The sequence below is a fragment of the Solanum stenotomum genome, chromosome 1 (genome assembly GCF_019186545.1).
Source record: "Solanum stenotomum isolate F172 chromosome 1, ASM1918654v1, whole genome shotgun sequence".
Taxonomy (NCBI): Eukaryota; Viridiplantae; Streptophyta; class Magnoliopsida; order Solanales; family Solanaceae; genus Solanum; species Solanum stenotomum.
Genome location: NC_064282.1, coordinates 11,409,498 through 11,428,490, shown reverse-complemented (window position 1 = coordinate 11,428,490; position 18,993 = coordinate 11,409,498). Strand labels below are relative to the sequence as shown.

Below are 18,993 nucleotides of genomic sequence, written 5' to 3'. Positions count from 1 at the left end.
TTAAGAACCATTTATTTTTAATAAAAATGGAATATAAATAGGAATGGACGGAGTATTTATTATGACGATGTATGAATTACAGACAAATTTCTTACTACTTCCCCCAAATCCGAACTAAAAGTACCATTTTCATTAGTTTTGTCCTCCAATTTTCTTTCTATTATTTCTTGGGACCAAACCGTCAAATTAAGACAAGTTTTGTGGCTCTCCACAGCCTACATATTTAACAAACTTATCTCAAGTCTTTTTGGGGCATTTGGAAGCTCTATGGCATCTGCTTCGTATTCAAGCCTCTCATGGTGTTGTGCTCCAATACCGAAACCATCCTTCACAACTCCCTTCTCTTCGTCTCTTTTCCCCTTAAATACTCCTGGGTTTTCTGGAATTTTACTCCATAAATCCGTTCCCAGTTCAAGAACCCATGCCAAATTTGACAAATTTCAAGGCCAAGAAAATCTTGAACCAGACCCACAATTACAAACAATGGAGGAGGAGGAGGATCAAGAAGAAGATGACAGGTGGGTTTGAAGTTTTTTTCTTTCTTCCGTATTAATATTTGATTAATCTTGACCCTTTCTTTCCAATTCTTCTAGTGCTCTCTATGTAAATATTTTATCGTAGCAAGGTTCTTTGGATTATTGAACTAAGAGTACAGTATATCACTAGATTTCACACTGTTAGGATCCTCAGAATACAATAATACCCCATTCTTGAATTTGCTATTGATTCATTGTGACTCGACTACCGCTGGGGCGAGGGCTCATAGGGGTTAGTTGGATTGCTTTGTCTTAAAGAAAATTTGTAGTCCTTAAGTGCATTGTTATGTGAATTTGTTTCATATGAGCTACATCACTGCTCACTACATTGAACCATAAAAGAATATAATTGCCTTGTCAAGCTACATATTGTGTCTAGACGGCGGATGGATTTAGTTTGAAATCACTCATCTTATAAGGTAGATTGTCTTGTATATGTAGTATTAGTAAGAGTCAAAAAGAATATAGTGAAGTAACAGTTGGTGTCATAGGAGAGAGACGTCAAATCACTACTTAAAATTGAAGTTGATGTTGTATAAATCTTATCATTTGAAGAATAGTGTCATTTTAAGTGGTGTTGGAGGGAGTTGTAACTTACTTAGAGGGTGATGTGAATTGTATGCAATATCTGGATTTTACATTATTATTTTTTAAATGTTAGTTGCATGATATGTGGATGATATGGTGAAGAAGATTCTGCAAGAGAGGACATGACTCTAAAGTTCCTTCAAGATTTCAAATCACAAACTCGGAAGTTAGAAAAGTTGGAACGTGTCATTTAGGACTTAATCTCTACTCTTGCATTGTACCTCTGCAATTTGGAGCATGCATTGCATTGATTAGCCTTTCAATAGGCCAAAGTTGTTGAAAGCATTAAAAAGTGAAAATTTTAATGGCACACTATTCTTCCTTTTGCTTTTTCATCCTTACAGCTGCCTGCCTTCTGATTTGGAGGGTGCCGTTCAGCAGTCGGGCCAAGCAGCTGCCTCTTTTGTATCTTCAGGAGGAATGAGAGCCATTGTATGTGTTACCAAGACTACATTCTCTACTAATGCAATTGGTTGTCACTAACAATGAGATAATGAAATTTAGGAAATGTGTTGTCCCATCTTAATCTGAGTCTCTTAATGAATCATGTTGCCCTTTCTTCATTTTCTACATTCTGCCTTTGACCTTTCAAGTCCTCCAAATTTAGTATATTATCAGATTCCTGCTGTCTTTCTAATCACGGCAACATAAAATGCCTAGTACCTCATAAGAGAGATGAGTTTGATTAACATACATTTGGTTTTATCGGGTGGAGGAGACACATCTTTTCTGATCCGTCTGCTGTATTATGGAATAGTTATGCGTAATGCTCTATGGATTCCTAGCACTATTTCTTGTTTCCCATTTATAGTACTGGTTTAATCATGATGGGCTAACCATGAGTCCTAAAACTAATCGGTGGAAGTTCAATGTGACTTTCTTCCTCAGGTTGAGCTCTTAATACCACAGCTTCAGTTTCTTGATGATGAGGGTGCACAAGCTGAATTATGGGAACTATCAAGAACATTTTTGGAAACACTTATTGAGGAGACGGGATGCGAGGTTGGCTTAAAAATTGTGACAATACTAGTAATCTAGTATAAAGATTTTGCAACATACTCCCTATATCCCTTTATATATGGAAGTACTTGACTGAACAAGAAGTTTGACACAGATATTATATTAGTAGTAATGGAAGTAAATATTAAAGTAATGTAGAAATAAGCATCATTCTTAAATTTGAAATTTAATTAATTAATGAGTTTAAAATATCGAAAATCGTGAAAGTTGTAAAGAAAGGAATGCTATACACATTTTGGGACATTCCAGAAATGGAAGACTTTCATTTAAATGGGAACAGATGAGTAATAAGAATCTGTCCCTTAAACTTTATAGCAAGATTTACAAAGAGTTCTATCTGCACAGGGGTGAAGAAACAGTTGAGATCTATGGTATCATAAAGGCATCCCTTTTATGTTTCAACAATTGTGTATGATCACACTGTTTGCAGTATTCACTATTCAGAAACATTTCCAATGTCAGCTGCATATAACTTAGACTGCTTCTAGGATCCATCATTCACGAGTTTCGATGGCGCCCAAAGTATTTCTCGGTCATCATAAAAAAAAAAAACTCATGACTGCATCTAGTTTTCAGGCCCTGTTATCTTGTCCCATACAGTATGCAAATATAGATTTAGCTCCTTATCCATGTTTAATTACTAAGGTCTAAAACTTTCACTGCTAGAGAGTTAAAGCCATTTTTCCAGATGCTGGAGCTGCCGCACTCCTGAAATATCGGTGGAAAGATGCTACATTTGGATTCGCCAGGTAGACTTTGTTACATGAGCATTCTCTGTCAATGATTTGATCAGTAGTGCTTCCTGAGTTATAAGAGTTCCTAAAATGGTTCCTCTTTCAGTGGAATACATGAATACAGTTACTTTTAACCATAAAATTGTAATATTATATGGATAGTCGACTAATATTTGGTTGTTGTTCTTGATGTTCTTACGAATCCAGTCTAGGTGATCGGAAGCCAGTCAGTAAGGAAGACGAAATTGTAGTCATGGTAGTTCCTGATTACCAGATGCTGGAATATGTTGAGAAAATTGCATCCGATCTCTCAGATGACCCGGTACCCATTTGATATGATTTCTCTTTATATTTGGATCTCTTATTCGTTGAACAACTACTATCTCTCCTTCTCTCTCCGGCTCTTTCCTTGAATAGTTAAAGTGCCAACTTAGCCTCAAAGTACTTGAGCACCTTAACAGCATTACAGCAATTAGATACTTATACTCGATTCATCACAAACTGTTCACTAGAAGTCACTGTAGTGCATTACTAGCTTTATTCTTGTCTGCCACAGTAGAAAAGACAACACATTACTTTTTGAAGCTAGTGCTAACTGCATGTGTAAACAATGGCCTTAAAATGAGGTGCTATTTTTGTCAGTAATCTATACACCGTCCTTCATCTAGTTCCTCATTTTGATATAAACAAAACCTAAAGATGTCTGATTTTAATAATAGGAACCATGACTACCCAAGTTCTCAGAAAAATGTGAAGATTGGCATGCCACTAACTTTATTTTAGTTTCCTTTGAGTTCTGTACCCTGTTGCTGAAAGCCAACGTATATGGGCTACAAAGAAAGGTCAACCATATTATCAGAATGATCTTGTTTTTACTGGATTGACTAATACTGCTGGAAGGTTAGTAATCTGAAAAATCTTCAAATATATATCTTGTGGTAGGAACAAACTTACCAACATATTTATTAAAATGAAAAAGAAATCTTAGTTAGAACAGAGGGAATATGCTAGTTACTTGGGAAGAGCTACATTGAGATGACTTTACACAGTGATTCTTGTTCATAGGTCTTTGAGAATTAGCTATAGAAAACTTAAGAACAGAAGAGTATTGCGTTCAACCTTCTTCCAAGATTGATGTGTTATCACTGAGTTACATTGAGATGACTTTACACAGTGATTCTTGTTCATAGGCTTTGAGAATTAGCTATAAAAAACTTAAGAACAGAAGAATATTGCGTTCAACCTTCTTCCAAGATTGATGTGTTATCACTGAGTTTATACTCATTTTTCCATTTCTCTTTCGGAAAATGAATTTTGGAGAAAGCATTTAATTGAGCGGAAGGCAAAGGGTGAGGATCAAAGATCTTATCAGAAACTTGCTTCAACATTTTCGTGTTGCAGTATTGTAAGGATTAAGAAGTATGTATGTGGTCATGTTAAAAAAAAATGGTCCCTTAGATTTGATGATGGATTGTATGAGAACATTACTTCATAACTGCTGAAATGAGAATATGAAGATAGTGTGAGGTTTGGTTTACATAGATTGTGGGAGTCAGTCAGACAGCTAGTATTTTTCTGTCTGCTAAGGTTGTACCTTTCCAAAAATGAAACTCTGATGACAGGGATTGCACTTAGACTGAGGACGCGTAGATGTTTTCTTCTCAGGCTTTTTCTCTTCAAACTTCTAAAAACAAACCTATTCACATTAGACAGAGATGGTATTTTTCTGTTAATGATCTATGGTTATTTTGTTAGCCTAGGCCTCTTATCATGTGGAACCCGCGTCTAATTAGTGAGGATGTCGGAGTGGGGATCAATGTACGCAGGCTGCGGCGCAATTTTTTAAGGTAATTTTGTTTTCTGCAACCTGGCGCCGTCTTTTCTTGTCAATGTGAATTTGCGAAACTGTATAACTTTCCCATATTTTGACGGATTTTTTTTTGTTTTTTCACTGCAGCACCTTTACTGTGGCTTACTCAATGAGACCTCTACCAGATGGCGCTGTATTTAGATGTTATCCCGGGTAAGGAATCATCTACTTGATCGTCACAAAACATTCCCAAATGAACAGAGTTCTAGTTGGAGGTTGAGATTCTGTGCAACTATAAACACATGTTGTGTTACATGGTTAGACAATAATATCATGAAAGACATTCAGTGTCTTGGCAAGCAAGCTTATCTCCCTTGCTTACAAGTTCTTCCACCAACCTGGTTCAGTTTCACTAAATGACAGACTAGATGCTGAATGATTGATGCTGTGAGCTATCAAATTCCAACATAAAACTAAATTGAACTAGATTGGCTTATTATACTTGTAAGTTGTAATTTATCAAACATGATGTTGCATAACAGTGGTTTTGGCAACTCTTATAGATTCTCTCTCTGTCTATCTGTTGCATTTGATTTGCTGGCTTAAAGGATTGGTGTTTAATTGTTTATTTTCTGGTTTACTCCAGATTATGGAAAGTGTTCTATGATGATAAGGACCGACCAAACAGATATCTTCTTGCCAAAGAACAGATCAGCCGTCCAACTATAGAAGATCTGGAGGTTTGTTGCTCCACTACTACTATATATCTAAGTTAGGCCATAATAAAGTAGTTGTTAAACGTCCTCTAGAAGTCTATATAGTTCAGTTAAAAAAATGTACAACAGGTAAGTCTTGTGCTGCTGATTCCTGTAGCACTGAAGTCTTGAAATTTTGTGTTCTGTTCTTGTTCATAAGTTTCCCATAGAAGAAATATGGCTAGAGTACAACGGGGAGAAAACCAAGTTTCAAGAGTCATTATGGACTATGACATCTCTCTCAAAAACTTGGTGTTGTTTTTTCGCAGATAATATATGGAGGTGTGGATGAGAAGGAAGATAAGGGCCCCTCACTGTTAAATCAAGCAGCTGGAATCTTCTCTTCTATAAACCGCTTCATGAAAGTCATTTCAAGATAGACCGTGCCTTCACTTTTTAACACAGAGGCGTAGTGCTGAGCATTCAACTAAATGACACAAACAATCAGCACCAGGATTTGCTTGTAAATGCACTCCTCTATCTATTATCAGTTTGCAGATCTTTCAGAATGGATTAGCAGAGTATATATCAAATTACTTGGTGCATTCAGTTTCCTTGATCAGAGAAGTTGTGGTATATTTTCAAGGAACTCTTTTGTAATTCTATTTTTGTTCAAACAGAAAGAGAATCTTCCACAATGGTAGCAAACAGTTCACTTTTCAGAAATCAGATAATTTGATTTGATTCCTTTATGTCCCAAAGGAGCATACTAGTTCTAGCTTTACTTCACAAGAGGGTATTTTGTTAATGATTAATGAAAAGATATCATGGTCACAATTTGCTGCAATGAGTCAAGATACATAGATTACATAACAATGGTCAGCCACCAACCAGTTGAGAGGTATCATGCAAATCGACTGAAAAATCCGTCTCATCACCATCCATGTAATATAGAATGAACCTATTATCTGGTACATACCCTTCATCTCTCATGTGTCTAAACAACTCCAGCAAGGTAGAATAAATGATCATGGTTCTGGGATGCATTTGATCTGCAACTACGAAACAATGGATTTCCTTCTCAATCCCTATCCAGCTTGTCCCCGTCTCCTTTGCCACTCCCGTCTCCTTCATTTTCCTTATGGTTCTAGCTCTCTCTTTCCACCTCCCTCTGGAAGAATATATATTAGCCAGTAGAACAAATGGCACCGGATTATCAGGTGAAGTCAAGAGCCATTGATCAGCTGCATATTTCCCTATCTCAGCATCACCGTGAATACTACAGGCCCCAAGTAATGCCTGCCAAATAAATATGTCTGGCTTTACTGGTAGCTCCTCAATGAAACTCTTGGCTTCACATAGCAGTCCAGCTCGACCAAGCAAGTCAACTACAGCAGCATAATGCTCCATTCTTGGAGTCATCCCATAGATAATCTGCATTGATTCAAAGAATTCCATACCTTTATTTACTAGCCCTACATGACTACAAGCATGAAGCAGAGAGATGAATGTAACATCAGTTGGATCCACACCATATGACCTCATTTCTTCGTATAACTGGAGTGCCCTATAGCCATTCCCATGACGAGCATAGGCTGCAATAATGGAATTCCAAGAGACTGAATTTCTTTGAGCTATACTGTTAAAGATTTTGACAGATTCTTCCAGTTCACCGCACTTGGAATACATGTTAATTAGCCCATTACGTACAAACGAGTTGGAAATGAAACCTTTCTTGATGATTAAAGAATGCACTTGCTTGCCAAGAGCCAAAGAAGTATCGCTACCAAAGACACCAAGAATGGCTGACACTACATCAGGGTCAATGTCAACCCTTGCTTTTACCATTTTTACAAAGATCTGCAAAGCCTCTTCTTCATATCCATTTTTGGCAAATCCCACAAGCATAACTGTCATCGCAATTGTGTCAAGAACCTCCGCAGATTCAAACATCTGCCAAGCATCTTGTACACTGCCACACTTGGAATACACATCCATCAATGCACTTTCTATACACAAATCTGATTGAAACCCCAACTTCCAAACGATCCCATGAATTTGATGAGCCTCCCCGAGTGCCTTCATGCCAGAGCATGCCAACAATGCACTTAAATATGTCAAATAATTAGGCACAACAGCAGCACCTTGCATCTTCACAAGCAAATCCAAGCTTTCCTCACAAAACTCATTTTGAGCAAGACCAGAAATCGCAGCTGTCCAAGAGATAACATTCCTCATAGCCATCTCATCAAACACCTGCCTGCCAGAATCAGCACAGCCACATCGAAAATAAGAAGTAATCAATGCATTACTTACAGCTATTTCCCTTTCCAGGCCACTCAAAAGAACCAATCCATGCATCATCTTGTTAACCATAATGAAATCAAGCCCATCACAAGCTGATAAAATAGTAGTCACACTTGCATGATCAAACTTAAAACTACCAGAACCCATCATTTCTTTGAAATACCCAAATCCCATTTTAAAGTTCCCATTATTTAAGAATCCTGAAACAATTGAGTTCCACGAAACAGTATCTTTCAGGGGCATTTCATCAAACACTTGGGAAGCATATTGTGTCATACCACATCTAGCATACATTGTCAAAAGAGAATTCCAAACTACAAGACCGTCCTGGGTACTAGATTGATTTCCCAAAAGAACAAATTCTGGGTCCTTGAGGATGGAAGCATGGATGGAAGAACCAAGACGGACATTGCCTTCCCTTCCAGAAGTAGAAAGAAGGAGGCTTATTCCTCGTGCAGAATTCACCGGAAAACTTGGCGGCTTTACGGAGGAGAATGGTCGGAAGTGGAAGAGAAGACAGGATAAGTATGAAGGAAAACCAGGCTTTGGATTCAAGAACATCCATCCAGCATTCATCCATATAACATTCAGCAAAACACCAGTAAGATTTATGCACAAATTCTCTAATTCCTTTGGTGGGATTATAATCTGGTAACTGAAAATGTAAATGGGTTAGTTCGAGGCTTCAAGCGCATAGCCACATAGCTATCTAACTCTATTTGGATCATTGTTACCTATTGTTCTCTATTGTATTGTATTGTAGATATAATGTTTGGCTAGATTGTATTGTTTGTTGCTATTTAATAACATTTTTATTGTTTGATTTGACTGTATCGTACTGTATTGTAATTTATAAATTTACTAAAATATCTTTAATTATTCTAGAGTTGGAGATTTGACTAGAATTAAATAATATAGGGTAAAGGATAAAAAAGTATTATGAAATATTACGCCATGATATAATTGGAAAAATAAATTAAGTAACAATGGGAACACACCAAATTGGTTGTTTCATAAAATGAGGATTTTCATTGTTATGTAACAACGATATTTAACAATACAATACAATATATTTTAAGTAATAATCAAAACAAACATTGTAGGTATGATAACGGTATAATACAATACAATGGGCAACAATGATCAAATCAGAGTGAAACATTGTTTACTCTGTTTAGTTCAAGAGGTGTTTAAACTACATTTAAACTATCACACTTTTGCGAGTTTCATAACTCAACTAATAGTACCATAAAAAAGTTTCGAGTGACACTCTACCCTAAATAATCAAAGGGTAGAGTTGATAACAAATACTATTACATTCAAGAGAGTAGCATTGATGGACAAATCACTTGCTATTTCAATTTGTCATCAATGACAATGGATTCATGCACTTTGGCAAGAAATTAAGAGTAAGAAGTTAAACTTGGCAGTTTAATTTGGGCAACATATCATCAATTAGCCATCTTGCTAACCAACTGTAAGCATTTTGTGTAAAATGAATTCCATCCCAACTGATGTGAGTATTCGGGTCAACACACACTGGAACCATTGGATCACCACAGCTTCTATGTCCGTTGTAATTATATTCTCCGCCTATTCCACAACATGCTTTTTGTAGAGAGTTGTTGTCAAATCCTGAAAATGTATTTGAATCAAGAAAGTTTATAGATGAATATAATTTTCTTTGCTAAAAAGAAACGATATTTTTAGCACTTACCAAGACTGACAGCATTTTCTAGAAGCCACATAAAGGCGTTGTAGCTGTCACCATAAATCAGTGTAATGTTTGGGTAATCTTTCTTCAATTCATCAATGGCTTGTTGCAAATAGCGATTGTAGAATATTACAAAATTATTTAAGTCCTTCAAGCAATGGTGCTCATCATAGGCAGTTGAATTGTTGGTCATGAATTCCGTTAGGAACAATGGGATACAACCTATAGGGAAGTTGCCTGGAACTATAATTCGAGTAGCCCCAAAACCAATAATCCTCTGGAAAAGAAGTAATTGATCACACCAGGAAACAAATATCAACCAAATAAAAGTAGTAATCAAGAAAGAAAAGGTAAATAAACTCACTTTAACAGCATGAATGATGGTCTGAACAACTTGTGGGACAATTCTTCGCGATTCTTCGATGGTTTTGCCTTGCAATAAACCAAAATTGAATTCATTTCCTCCAATTTCTCCAACTAGGAAAAGTGAGTTGTTCAACTTTTCTGGACAATCTAGCAAGCAAGAAGAAAATTAGTGAATTTGCAGAAGAGAATTGAGTGATTATTTAACAAATTAGTCATTGTAATGAAAATTACTTGGAGAACAGGTGGTGTGGAAATGGGAAGACATCCAATCAAGTTGAACACTCAATGAACTATTGGTAGCTCCTATATTATCAATGTTGTTCTCTGCCAGGAATTCGGCTGATATAGCAGTAGACCCAGCTACTGCAAAATTCACACCATGTCTAAATTCTGCTTTTTCATCCTTGTACGGATTCAGGAGAGGAAGACCACATTCCACCGCTGTATATTATGAGAATTGAAACACAAAACATCAAACATATATATCATATCTATAATGTTGATTGATCAAAATATTGAACGAAATTTTATATCCTTAATGAGCTTTTTCTCCAATTTTGACATCTATAGCCTCTAATTTTGAGTATGCATAAGTACACACTTAAATTAGTATAAAATTGAATAATTCGACACAAGCATCCTACACATGGCATAATATATATATATATATTTCAATGTGAGTGTATCTTACGGAAATAGTCATTTAGGACGCATATATCTACTTGTTCAACTTTATATAAGTTTAAGTGTCAATTTCTGTACACTCAAAATTGAAGGACATAAATGTCACTTGAAGTTAAGGTTAAGAGTATGATAAAGTTATCACATTATAATTGTCTACATATTCCACTTTAGACACTTCAAGAAGGGCTAGTACCCATTGAACGCCTAAACTGTTCAAAATATGTGTCTATTAAACACACAATGTTGATATGACAGAAAAAGTCTTTTTCACTTTCCTTTGGCGCGTGAGAAATCTAAATTCGTATTTTATTTTAATTTTTGAAAAAATAATAATTTTAATTCAAAAAAAAAAGCCTCACCCCGTTCGCCTTCCCCCTCTTTCTTCATCTCATTTAGGTTTTCAAACCTAACTGCATCTTGTGTCTATTTTTTAAACAACTAATTGGATTTGCAAAAAGAAGGAAGATTGAAGATTTTTGGACATTGGAGTGAAAAATTGAAGACTTTTGGACATTGTAGTAGAAAAATTAGCCGACGTTTGTCCAGCTCCACTCCCGAGCATCTCTAACAAACATCACCACTCAAATTAAAATGTAAACTAATTTAACATATAGAAAATAATATCAAAAAATTCGATAAAATTAATTTGGTCTTCTTGATTTCTTTTTTACAGACGATTTTGAAATAATTATCCATCAATAAATTCAGCTTCTTCATCACTCTTGTACAAGGCTCTCTATATCTTTCTCTCATGTATTAGGTATGAAAAATGTTATTTTTTTAAGAATTGAATCTATAAGTAATTTGATAAGATGTTGAGTTTTGTGGTTTGGGAAAAGAAATGATGCAGGGAAGAAGATGAAAAAGAAAGGGGGTGAGGTTGCGTGGGGCAAGGGGCTGGGTAGAAAATGTATTTGAAATAAAATTTATTTTTTAATTTTAAAAATATTTTTCTATAATTTTGGGGCCCACTTGCTACATGTCATCTTTTCATTAATCATTTTGCCATGTCATCGAGAGTGTATCCCACATACTTAACATTTTTTTTTTATTGATTATTGAAAAATGTCTAATAGGAACAAATTTGTATAATAAAAGTGTTCAATAGGTAATAGTCTTAGTTGAGATGTTTAAATGAAATATGCGGACAACTTTGAGGAGTCGTCGATGCCTTAAGCCTAAATTTAAGTATCAACTTGTGTACACTCAAAATTGAAAGGCATAAATGTCAATTGAAGTAAATTTAACGAGTATAATAAAGTTATCAAATTATAAATTCCATTAAAATTAATAATAAAAAAATTATTCTATTCATTTGTTTCATTATAGAACAACATTACCTTATATATTCAATCAATATTTTTCATTTGTTTTGGAATGAACATATTTTTTTTTATAGGACGTTTCTTTTTATATAATTTTTTAAAAAATATATGATTTTAAAGAAGTATAATAACAATTTTAAAAAATAATTGATAATATAAGAGTAGAATAAATGTTTTAAAAAGTCAATAAAGAAAAAGAGGGGACTGAGGGGGGGAGAATGACTATTTCTCAAAATTGAGGGGAGGGGATTTTAAATTTAAGTTGGGGGATTTAGATGATTTTCACCTTATTACTACTATTTAGAAGAGGAGGTACAAGCAAAATACGTGTTCGTTAACATGCCTACTTGTATGTCAAGGGTATTTTTGATATCTTTTTATGCTTTGTTCTTTAAGATTTTGTATTTTATTGGCTTATATATATGTATGTAAAAAATGACATAAAAAGTACTATAGATTATAATAATTAACAACTTTAAATGCATATAAAAAATTTGGTTGGCTTTTGAAATTTCATAATATCACATAAATTGAGATAAAGAGAGTAATATATATTATGTGAAAATTACGTAAAAGATATTATAAATTCCAATAATCAACAACTTAAAATAATATATATATATATATATATATATTAAATTTGCTTGAGTACTCTCGGAATCCATTTGTGGCACATAAATGGGAACAAAAGAAATAACATATATTATGTGAAAATTAAGTAAGAATATTATAATCTATAATAATTAATAACTTTAAATACTTTAAAAAATATATGGTCGTAAACAAATTTCATCTGTGTCACAAATGGAAATGAAGAAGTAATATAGCACGAGCGCTCTCTTTATAGTTATAAAGTAGTACCGTTAGGGATGTAAAGTAAGAATTTATACCTATGAAATCAATGATGAGCATGCCATTAGAACAACGTCCTGTTACATTTTGGTAAAAATTAATTCCATATGGAGGTCTCTTACACCAAGATTGAGCTTCACAAAGGGTCTCTCTGATGCAATTGCCCGTATCGGAAATTGAGTCACCAAATTGATATATTTTATCAAATCTGCAATTCATCAATCGTGGATTTTGAAGCTTTAATACTTGTTGAGCATCGCCAATTTTCACCATTAAAATGAGCAAAGAAAGAAGCAATGTTATTGCTGCTGCCATAACTCAATTTTAATTTGACAAAGAAAACTATTCAGAGTTGTACGTACATATAATACATGCATCTTTGACTAATACAACTCCTTTCACCACTCACATTATTATCAGAGAGCTAGGGCCACAAATTTATATGTTAAATATCTTAGTCAAAATCAACATTAAACACATAATATGTTCAGTTCAATCATCCACATATATAGATTGGCCCAAAGCTCAGTCCAATTTTACAACCTAGTTAAGATTAAGGTTATCTTGTTGCCCCTACAAACACAAGTTCCAAAAGAAATATAATACATAAGATTAAGGTATTTTGTGGCACCTAGTTTGTGCTTTTTATTTTTAAATGAAAAATATTAAAGTCAGAAAATTGCAAAATGTCGACAGCAACATCAGCTGTTATTCCAACTGGTATGCACGTGATTAGGGCCATTGGGACCAGGCATAGTTTAGAGAGTGTCATCCCAGTTATTATTGAGTTCATGATATTTTTCCCTTTCTATGTGGTTATTAAATAAAAGTTTATTGAAAGAAAGAGAAAAAAATTGTTTTATTTTAGGAAATTTCTGTTAGGGCAGTCCGTTTTAAACAGAGTTTGTCTCTTCGTTAACTGTTGGATCATGCTCAAATTTGCAATGGGAGTTCTCAGCATCTGGTTCTTGCATTTTATTGGTGGAGATTGGATTTGGTTGTCTATAAATTTTGGGGGGTGAACAGTAGCTCATTTTTGGGTGAATTCTCTCTTTTAGTTCTCTAATTTTTGTCCAATCTTGTTTCGTTGTTTGACACTTGTTTTGTTGCCAATTTTGGAGAAAATAATATTGTAACTCTTGGTGATTATAGTGAAGCTTTTGGTCCTGTGATTTTTTACTCCTTACATCAAAGGATTTTCCACATAAATATGTGTGATTGGTATATTCTTGTCTTGTTGTTTTTTATTTTATTGATATACTTGTTATCTGTTCTTCGTATTGCTTGATTTAGTTTGTCTTCTCTTGATTTAAATTGAAAGGAAAAATTTAGACTTGAATATCATTCCGTTGCTATCGTGTTGGACATTCTTTGTTAGTGTCTTAAAGTTTATTATCGGAAGAAGATCCCTACAATTACTCTTTCAGTTAAGAGGCAGCATAAGTAAATTTCCATATTCGAATTAAATTTTATAAACTATCAGTTTAAATTATAACTTCTGCATTTGCTGAGACAATAATGAGAAACTAAAGTAATGAACAGAGTGAGATTTTTTAATCCTCTTTGACTTTCAAAAAAATTTTTTAACCCGCCCTACTCCGCTTCCGCATAGGTCCATCCAAAGAAGTGTTATCATTAGTAACAAATAAATTGTGGGCTTATACATGTAAATTTGTGTGTGGTTAGAGTACAAATGTATTTGATCCACACATATAATTGGGCTTATATATTTATGATAAAGAAAGGAAGGCATTTTTTTGTCTTAGCCTGCGTGTCATGGGGTTGCATATGATAACTGATAAGAACAAAGTACTTGTATGCGTGTTCAATCCTACAAGTAGGAAAAGAAAAAACAATTTTCTAAAGAGAAAAAACACATATAAAATTATCAATATGCTATATAAGATTATTACATCAAGTTTTAGCACAAGTTTGTATTTTTCAATGCATAACAGGAACTCAAGAATGAATTGTCTTGTGTAAAAGTCACTCAATTATAGATTTTATTTTCCGTAAAGTCATTAACTTCCATTTTTACTTAATTAACTATATGGAAATTTTACTTTTAAAATCACTTAATCTATTTAATTGGTTTGGTTAAAATTCATTGATATAAAATTTTTAGAAATAAGAAAATACCTATTTTTCTCATTTTCCTTTCACCGGATTTTGAAAGAAATAGAATGTTATTTTCGGTATAACACTGGACAATCGATCTCTTTTTGGTTTAGTTTTTTTGTTAGAAGTTTTGGCCATGCGATATGAAATGAAATCGTGAGATGAAGTTGAAGTTTTGTTTGATCATGTAATTGGACTTTTTAAGTCATATGTTTTCTCATAAACATTAAAATCACATAACTATTAAAATTGTCTCAATTCTTTATACAACCTTACCAATAAGCAAAAAATTATAAAATTGCATAATATAATATCACAAAGTTATCCTAAAAAAATACAACATTTATTGATCAGCTTTAATTGAATAAAAAAATAAAGTTGAACATAAGTTGTAATACTATTCTTTAATATAATCCTCCCACATAATATGGACAATCTCCTCTCACCTTGAGATTGCATTTCTTGATTATATGACAGAAGTCTTTAATATATCACATTTCTCGATCATTTGAATGTAGTGATAAATTGTTTGGTAAATAAATTTGATAAAAAAAATAATGAATTTGGTGAATATAAATGGTAAAGTAGGAATTGATTTGAAGTATTGATTAATTTTATGTTGGTGAGTATAATCGTTATATGAGATAAATAGTTTAAAAAATAATGATATAAATTATAAATTTTATTTATATATGAAATAAATGGTTAGTAGATATAAATGTGAGTTTTTTCACAAAAATAAACTTATGGGTCAATTTGTCTATTTGAGAAATTTCAAATCATGATTTGAAATTCTCACATCATATTTTTTGAAATTTTTTAGATATCATTTCATGATATGAAATCATGAGATAGAATTCAATTGATATCACATGGTCAAATACATATTTTATATTATAATTTCATATTGCGATACAATATTTAGCCTACTAAGTATGAAGCCACCTCAAATTCAGTTAATACAGTTCTAGTAGCAGTGATTGTCCATCTACAATTCCTTGAAATAAATATCTTTTTATTTTTTTAAATTTTGGTTTTAAATAAAAAATTCTTATCAACAAATTTCAATTTAAAAAATTAATTTAATAGAATGAGTGATTTTTGTAAGTAAAGCCTTTACTGATTTTTCAATTAAAAATTAAAATTAAGTGGCTTTTCGAGGGAAAAAAAATCTATAATTGATTGATTTTTGGATTAAAAATCAAATTTGAGTTGTGAAAAAAAAAAAGGGTCAAAATTGAGTTATAATGTGACATATTATCTTGAGGAGAATTTTATTAAAACCTCCAAAAAATAGAATAAAATTTGGAGTTGATTTCTTGAAGAAGACGTGCTGGGTTTCAAAATTTCGCAAGTATTGATTCAAATTAGTTTATGAGCTTTGTTCTAAGTGCTTAGAGAGTATTGATTCACCTTCATTATCAACAAAGTTTTTTGATGGAGAAATGAAGAAGAAGAAAACACAAAGATTTGGCTAAACTTGTTGTAGTAGGTTGTGTACTTGATTTTCCGGGTAACAAGTTTCAGTTAAAGTGACCTAATTATGTAAAAGCTCTTTTTAAAAGTTAAAAGAGTGCTTTAGCTGAAAAATAAACATTGATGAGGATATTAATTTGGTGAGGATACTAAACTGTACTATGCATGCTCAATCACATCAATAATTTTATGATATGTAACAGCACCACAGAGGATAAAAATTGTTTAGCTTTAATTTCAATCATGGATACTTCATGATAGTTGAAAAATCATTTTTGTTTTATTATGACTTTTTGAGATAATAACTAACTATTAGTTGAGTGAACATATGAGTCGTGATTGTCTCTAGGCTCTCCAACAGAGGACCTCAATTAACGCTAATTTTTGCCGCTAGTTAATTAGCACTATTATTCCACAGGACTTAACTTGACCTTCAAAATATTTGTCCTCATTTCAATTACGCAAACTACAAGTTACTTGTAAGACAATAGTGAAGCTGAATCATAAGGAGAAATATATGGTCCTCTGTTATGGGTTGTCTTTCTATATAAACAGGCCCAAATTACTAATGCTAGCAATATACAGTGCTTTAAACTATACCCATCGATCTCTATTAGTATAAGATCAACTAAAATGGCATGTTGGAAAATTTTAGTTGCTCTACTTGTTTCATTTCTTCTTTCCTTTCCTCTACCTGTTTCAGTCAAAGCCATAAAAGCTGTATCTTTACCTCTCACAAACACTACTGAAGCCAAAGTGAGATGTGTTAAAAGTGAGAGGAATGCTCTATTAAGATTCAAACAAGGTTTCACTGATCCCTCTGATCGACTGGCTTCTTGGGTTGGCAAAGAATGCTGCATCTGGAAAGGCATTTGTTGTGACGCTGGTTATAATGTCATCAGGCTTGATCTCAATGATAGAACAAACAATTGCTATTGGAAGAAAGTGGGATACTTGATTCCAGGCAATTCAACATGCTTGGGTGGCAACGTAAGTCTTGATTTACTCGACTTGTGAGTATTTAGACCTTGGTGGTAATGACTTCCAAGGACTTACCACTCCCAATTTCTTGTCGTCTCTAAAGAAATTACAGTATCTTAACCTTTCTTTTTCATCTCTTATTGGTGTTCCTCCTTCACTTGGAAATCTATCAAATTTGCAGTATCTAAGCTTCCGTGCGTGTTCCTATCCTTACAACAATGTTGAAAGAAGTTGGGTCAAAGATTTGAATTGGGTTTCCGGGTCTGTCTTCTTTGAAGTATCTTGATCTTACTTATGTGAACCTTTCTTCGGCAACACATTGGCTTGATTCTATTAATAAGCTGCCATCCTTAGTGACTCTCAGTTTGCAAAACTGTAGTCTTCACTATCTTCCTTATTCCTTCCCAAACTGGAATATGACTTCTCTTTCTTATCTCTCCCTTTCACAGAATAAGTTTGTTAATTCTGAGTTGCCTAATGCCACCACCATTGAGACACTTTATATGGTATACAGCAACATCCAAGGCCCAATATCAAATGTTGAATGGGGTAAACTCTGTAATTTGCAGAAGTTGTATCTAGAGCAGAACAAACTTAATGGAGACATAAGTCGAGTGGTGGAAGGATTGTCCAACTGCAGCAACCCTACGATAGAGGTATTATCTCTAGGCGAAAATGTGTTGACAGGGGAATTGCCAAATTCATTAGGACATCTGAAGAACTTAAGGATTCTTAGTATTTCTTTTAATATGATCTCTGGTACTATTCCAGCATCTATTGAGCAGCTTTCACAATTGGAAATTTTGTACTTGGGAGAGAATCAACTGAAGGGAGCCTTGCCTGAGAGTATTTTTAATTTTTCAGAATTAACTGAGTGCGGCTGACAACAAATGCTTTGGAAGGCAATCTTTCACAAAATCACTTTGAAAGACTCCATCAACTGAAAGTTTTATCCCTATCTTGTGGAAGAAGTTTTTCAGCAACTTGAGCAATGAATGGGTTCCTCCATTTAGCCTCTATGATATCGAGCTCAGAAGTTGCAGTTTGGGTCCCAAGTTTCCAACATGGCTAAAGACTCAAAAGCAACTTCAGTGTGTCATTCTCACCAATGGCTCCATTTCAGAACCTATACCTCCTTGGTTTTGGATGATGTGCTCACAATTTCATTGGCTCGATCTATCAGATAATCAAATTGGTGAAAGTCTACCGAGGATAGTAAATTTTCCATCAACATACCCAATCTGGACCGTGGGTTTCTATTTTAGTTACTATTATGGTGTCGTGGTGGACTTGAGTTCCAATCACTTCCATGGTTCGTTACCTCTTTGGCCAACTGTGACACATTTGAATCTTGCTAACAACTGGTTTTCAGGATACATACCCTTAAACATTGGTCATGTGATGACAAAACTTCTAGTGTTGGATCTTTCTGGAAATGCTTTTATAGGAACTATACCATATTCCATAACAAGTGTCAAGCAGCTATTGAGATTGGACCTTTCAGACAATCATTTGTCTGGGAAGATTCCTGATTGGTGGTATGATTTGCAACAACTTCAAGTCATAGATTTGTCAGGGAATAATCTTTCAGGTACTATTCCTCCTTCAGTTTGTTCACCACTTTCACTTTTTTGGTTGAGATTATGCCGCAATAACCTTTCTGGAGGGCTTCCAAAATCATTGAGGAATTGCAATAGCTTGCGTGCCCTTGATATTGGAGAGAACAAAATCACTGGCACCATCTCGGAGAAAGTCTCTTATCTCTGCAAAAGCTCAGAATGACGGGT

General features: G+C 34.0%; 4 protein-coding genes across 4 annotated transcripts; 2 read left to right on the top strand and 2 right to left on the bottom strand.

Annotated features, from left to right (window-relative positions):
- The first annotated feature begins 231 nt into the window (after nt 1–231).
- On the top strand, nt 232–6,066 carry LOC125870824 (uncharacterized). Its single transcript, XM_049551366.1, has 9 exons — nt 232–518; nt 1,469–1,556; nt 2,013–2,126; nt 2,811–2,893; nt 3,086–3,200; nt 4,634–4,725; nt 4,836–4,901; nt 5,335–5,428; nt 5,713–6,066. The coding sequence occupies exons 1-9, from the start codon at nt 268–270 to the stop codon at nt 5,821–5,823; spliced, it is 1,014 nt and encodes a 337-aa protein (XP_049407323.1). The 5' UTR covers nt 232–267; the 3' UTR covers nt 5,824–6,066.
- A 150-nt stretch (nt 6,067–6,216) lies between these two features.
- On the bottom strand, nt 6,217–8,366 carry LOC125870818 (pentatricopeptide repeat-containing protein At3g05340). Its single transcript, XM_049551354.1, has one exon. The coding sequence runs from the start codon at nt 8,264–8,266 to the stop codon at nt 6,263–6,265; it is 2,004 nt and encodes a 667-aa protein (XP_049407311.1). The 5' UTR covers nt 8,267–8,366; the 3' UTR covers nt 6,217–6,262.
- Nucleotides 8,367–8,990: 624 nt separating this feature from the next.
- LOC125870745 (GDSL esterase/lipase At5g03980-like) lies at nt 8,991–12,989 on the bottom strand. Its single transcript, XM_049551252.1, has 5 exons — nt 12,670–12,989; nt 10,002–10,211; nt 9,769–9,917; nt 9,408–9,681; nt 8,991–9,325 (listed from the first exon to the last, which is right to left on the bottom strand). Exons 1-5 carry the CDS (start codon nt 12,944–12,946, stop codon nt 9,108–9,110), a joined length of 1,128 nt encoding a protein of 375 aa, XP_049407209.1. The 5' UTR covers nt 12,947–12,989; the 3' UTR covers nt 8,991–9,107.
- Nucleotides 12,990–13,317: 328 nt separating this feature from the next.
- On the top strand, nt 13,318–18,988 carry LOC125854827 (LRR receptor-like serine/threonine-protein kinase RPK2). The gene is made up of 4 exons (XM_049534441.1): nt 13,318–13,351; nt 16,929–17,215; nt 17,656–18,052; nt 18,579–18,988. Exons 1-4 carry the CDS (start codon nt 13,318–13,320, stop codon nt 18,986–18,988), a joined length of 1,128 nt encoding a protein of 375 aa, XP_049390398.1.
- Nucleotides 18,989–18,993: the final 5 nt, after the last annotated feature.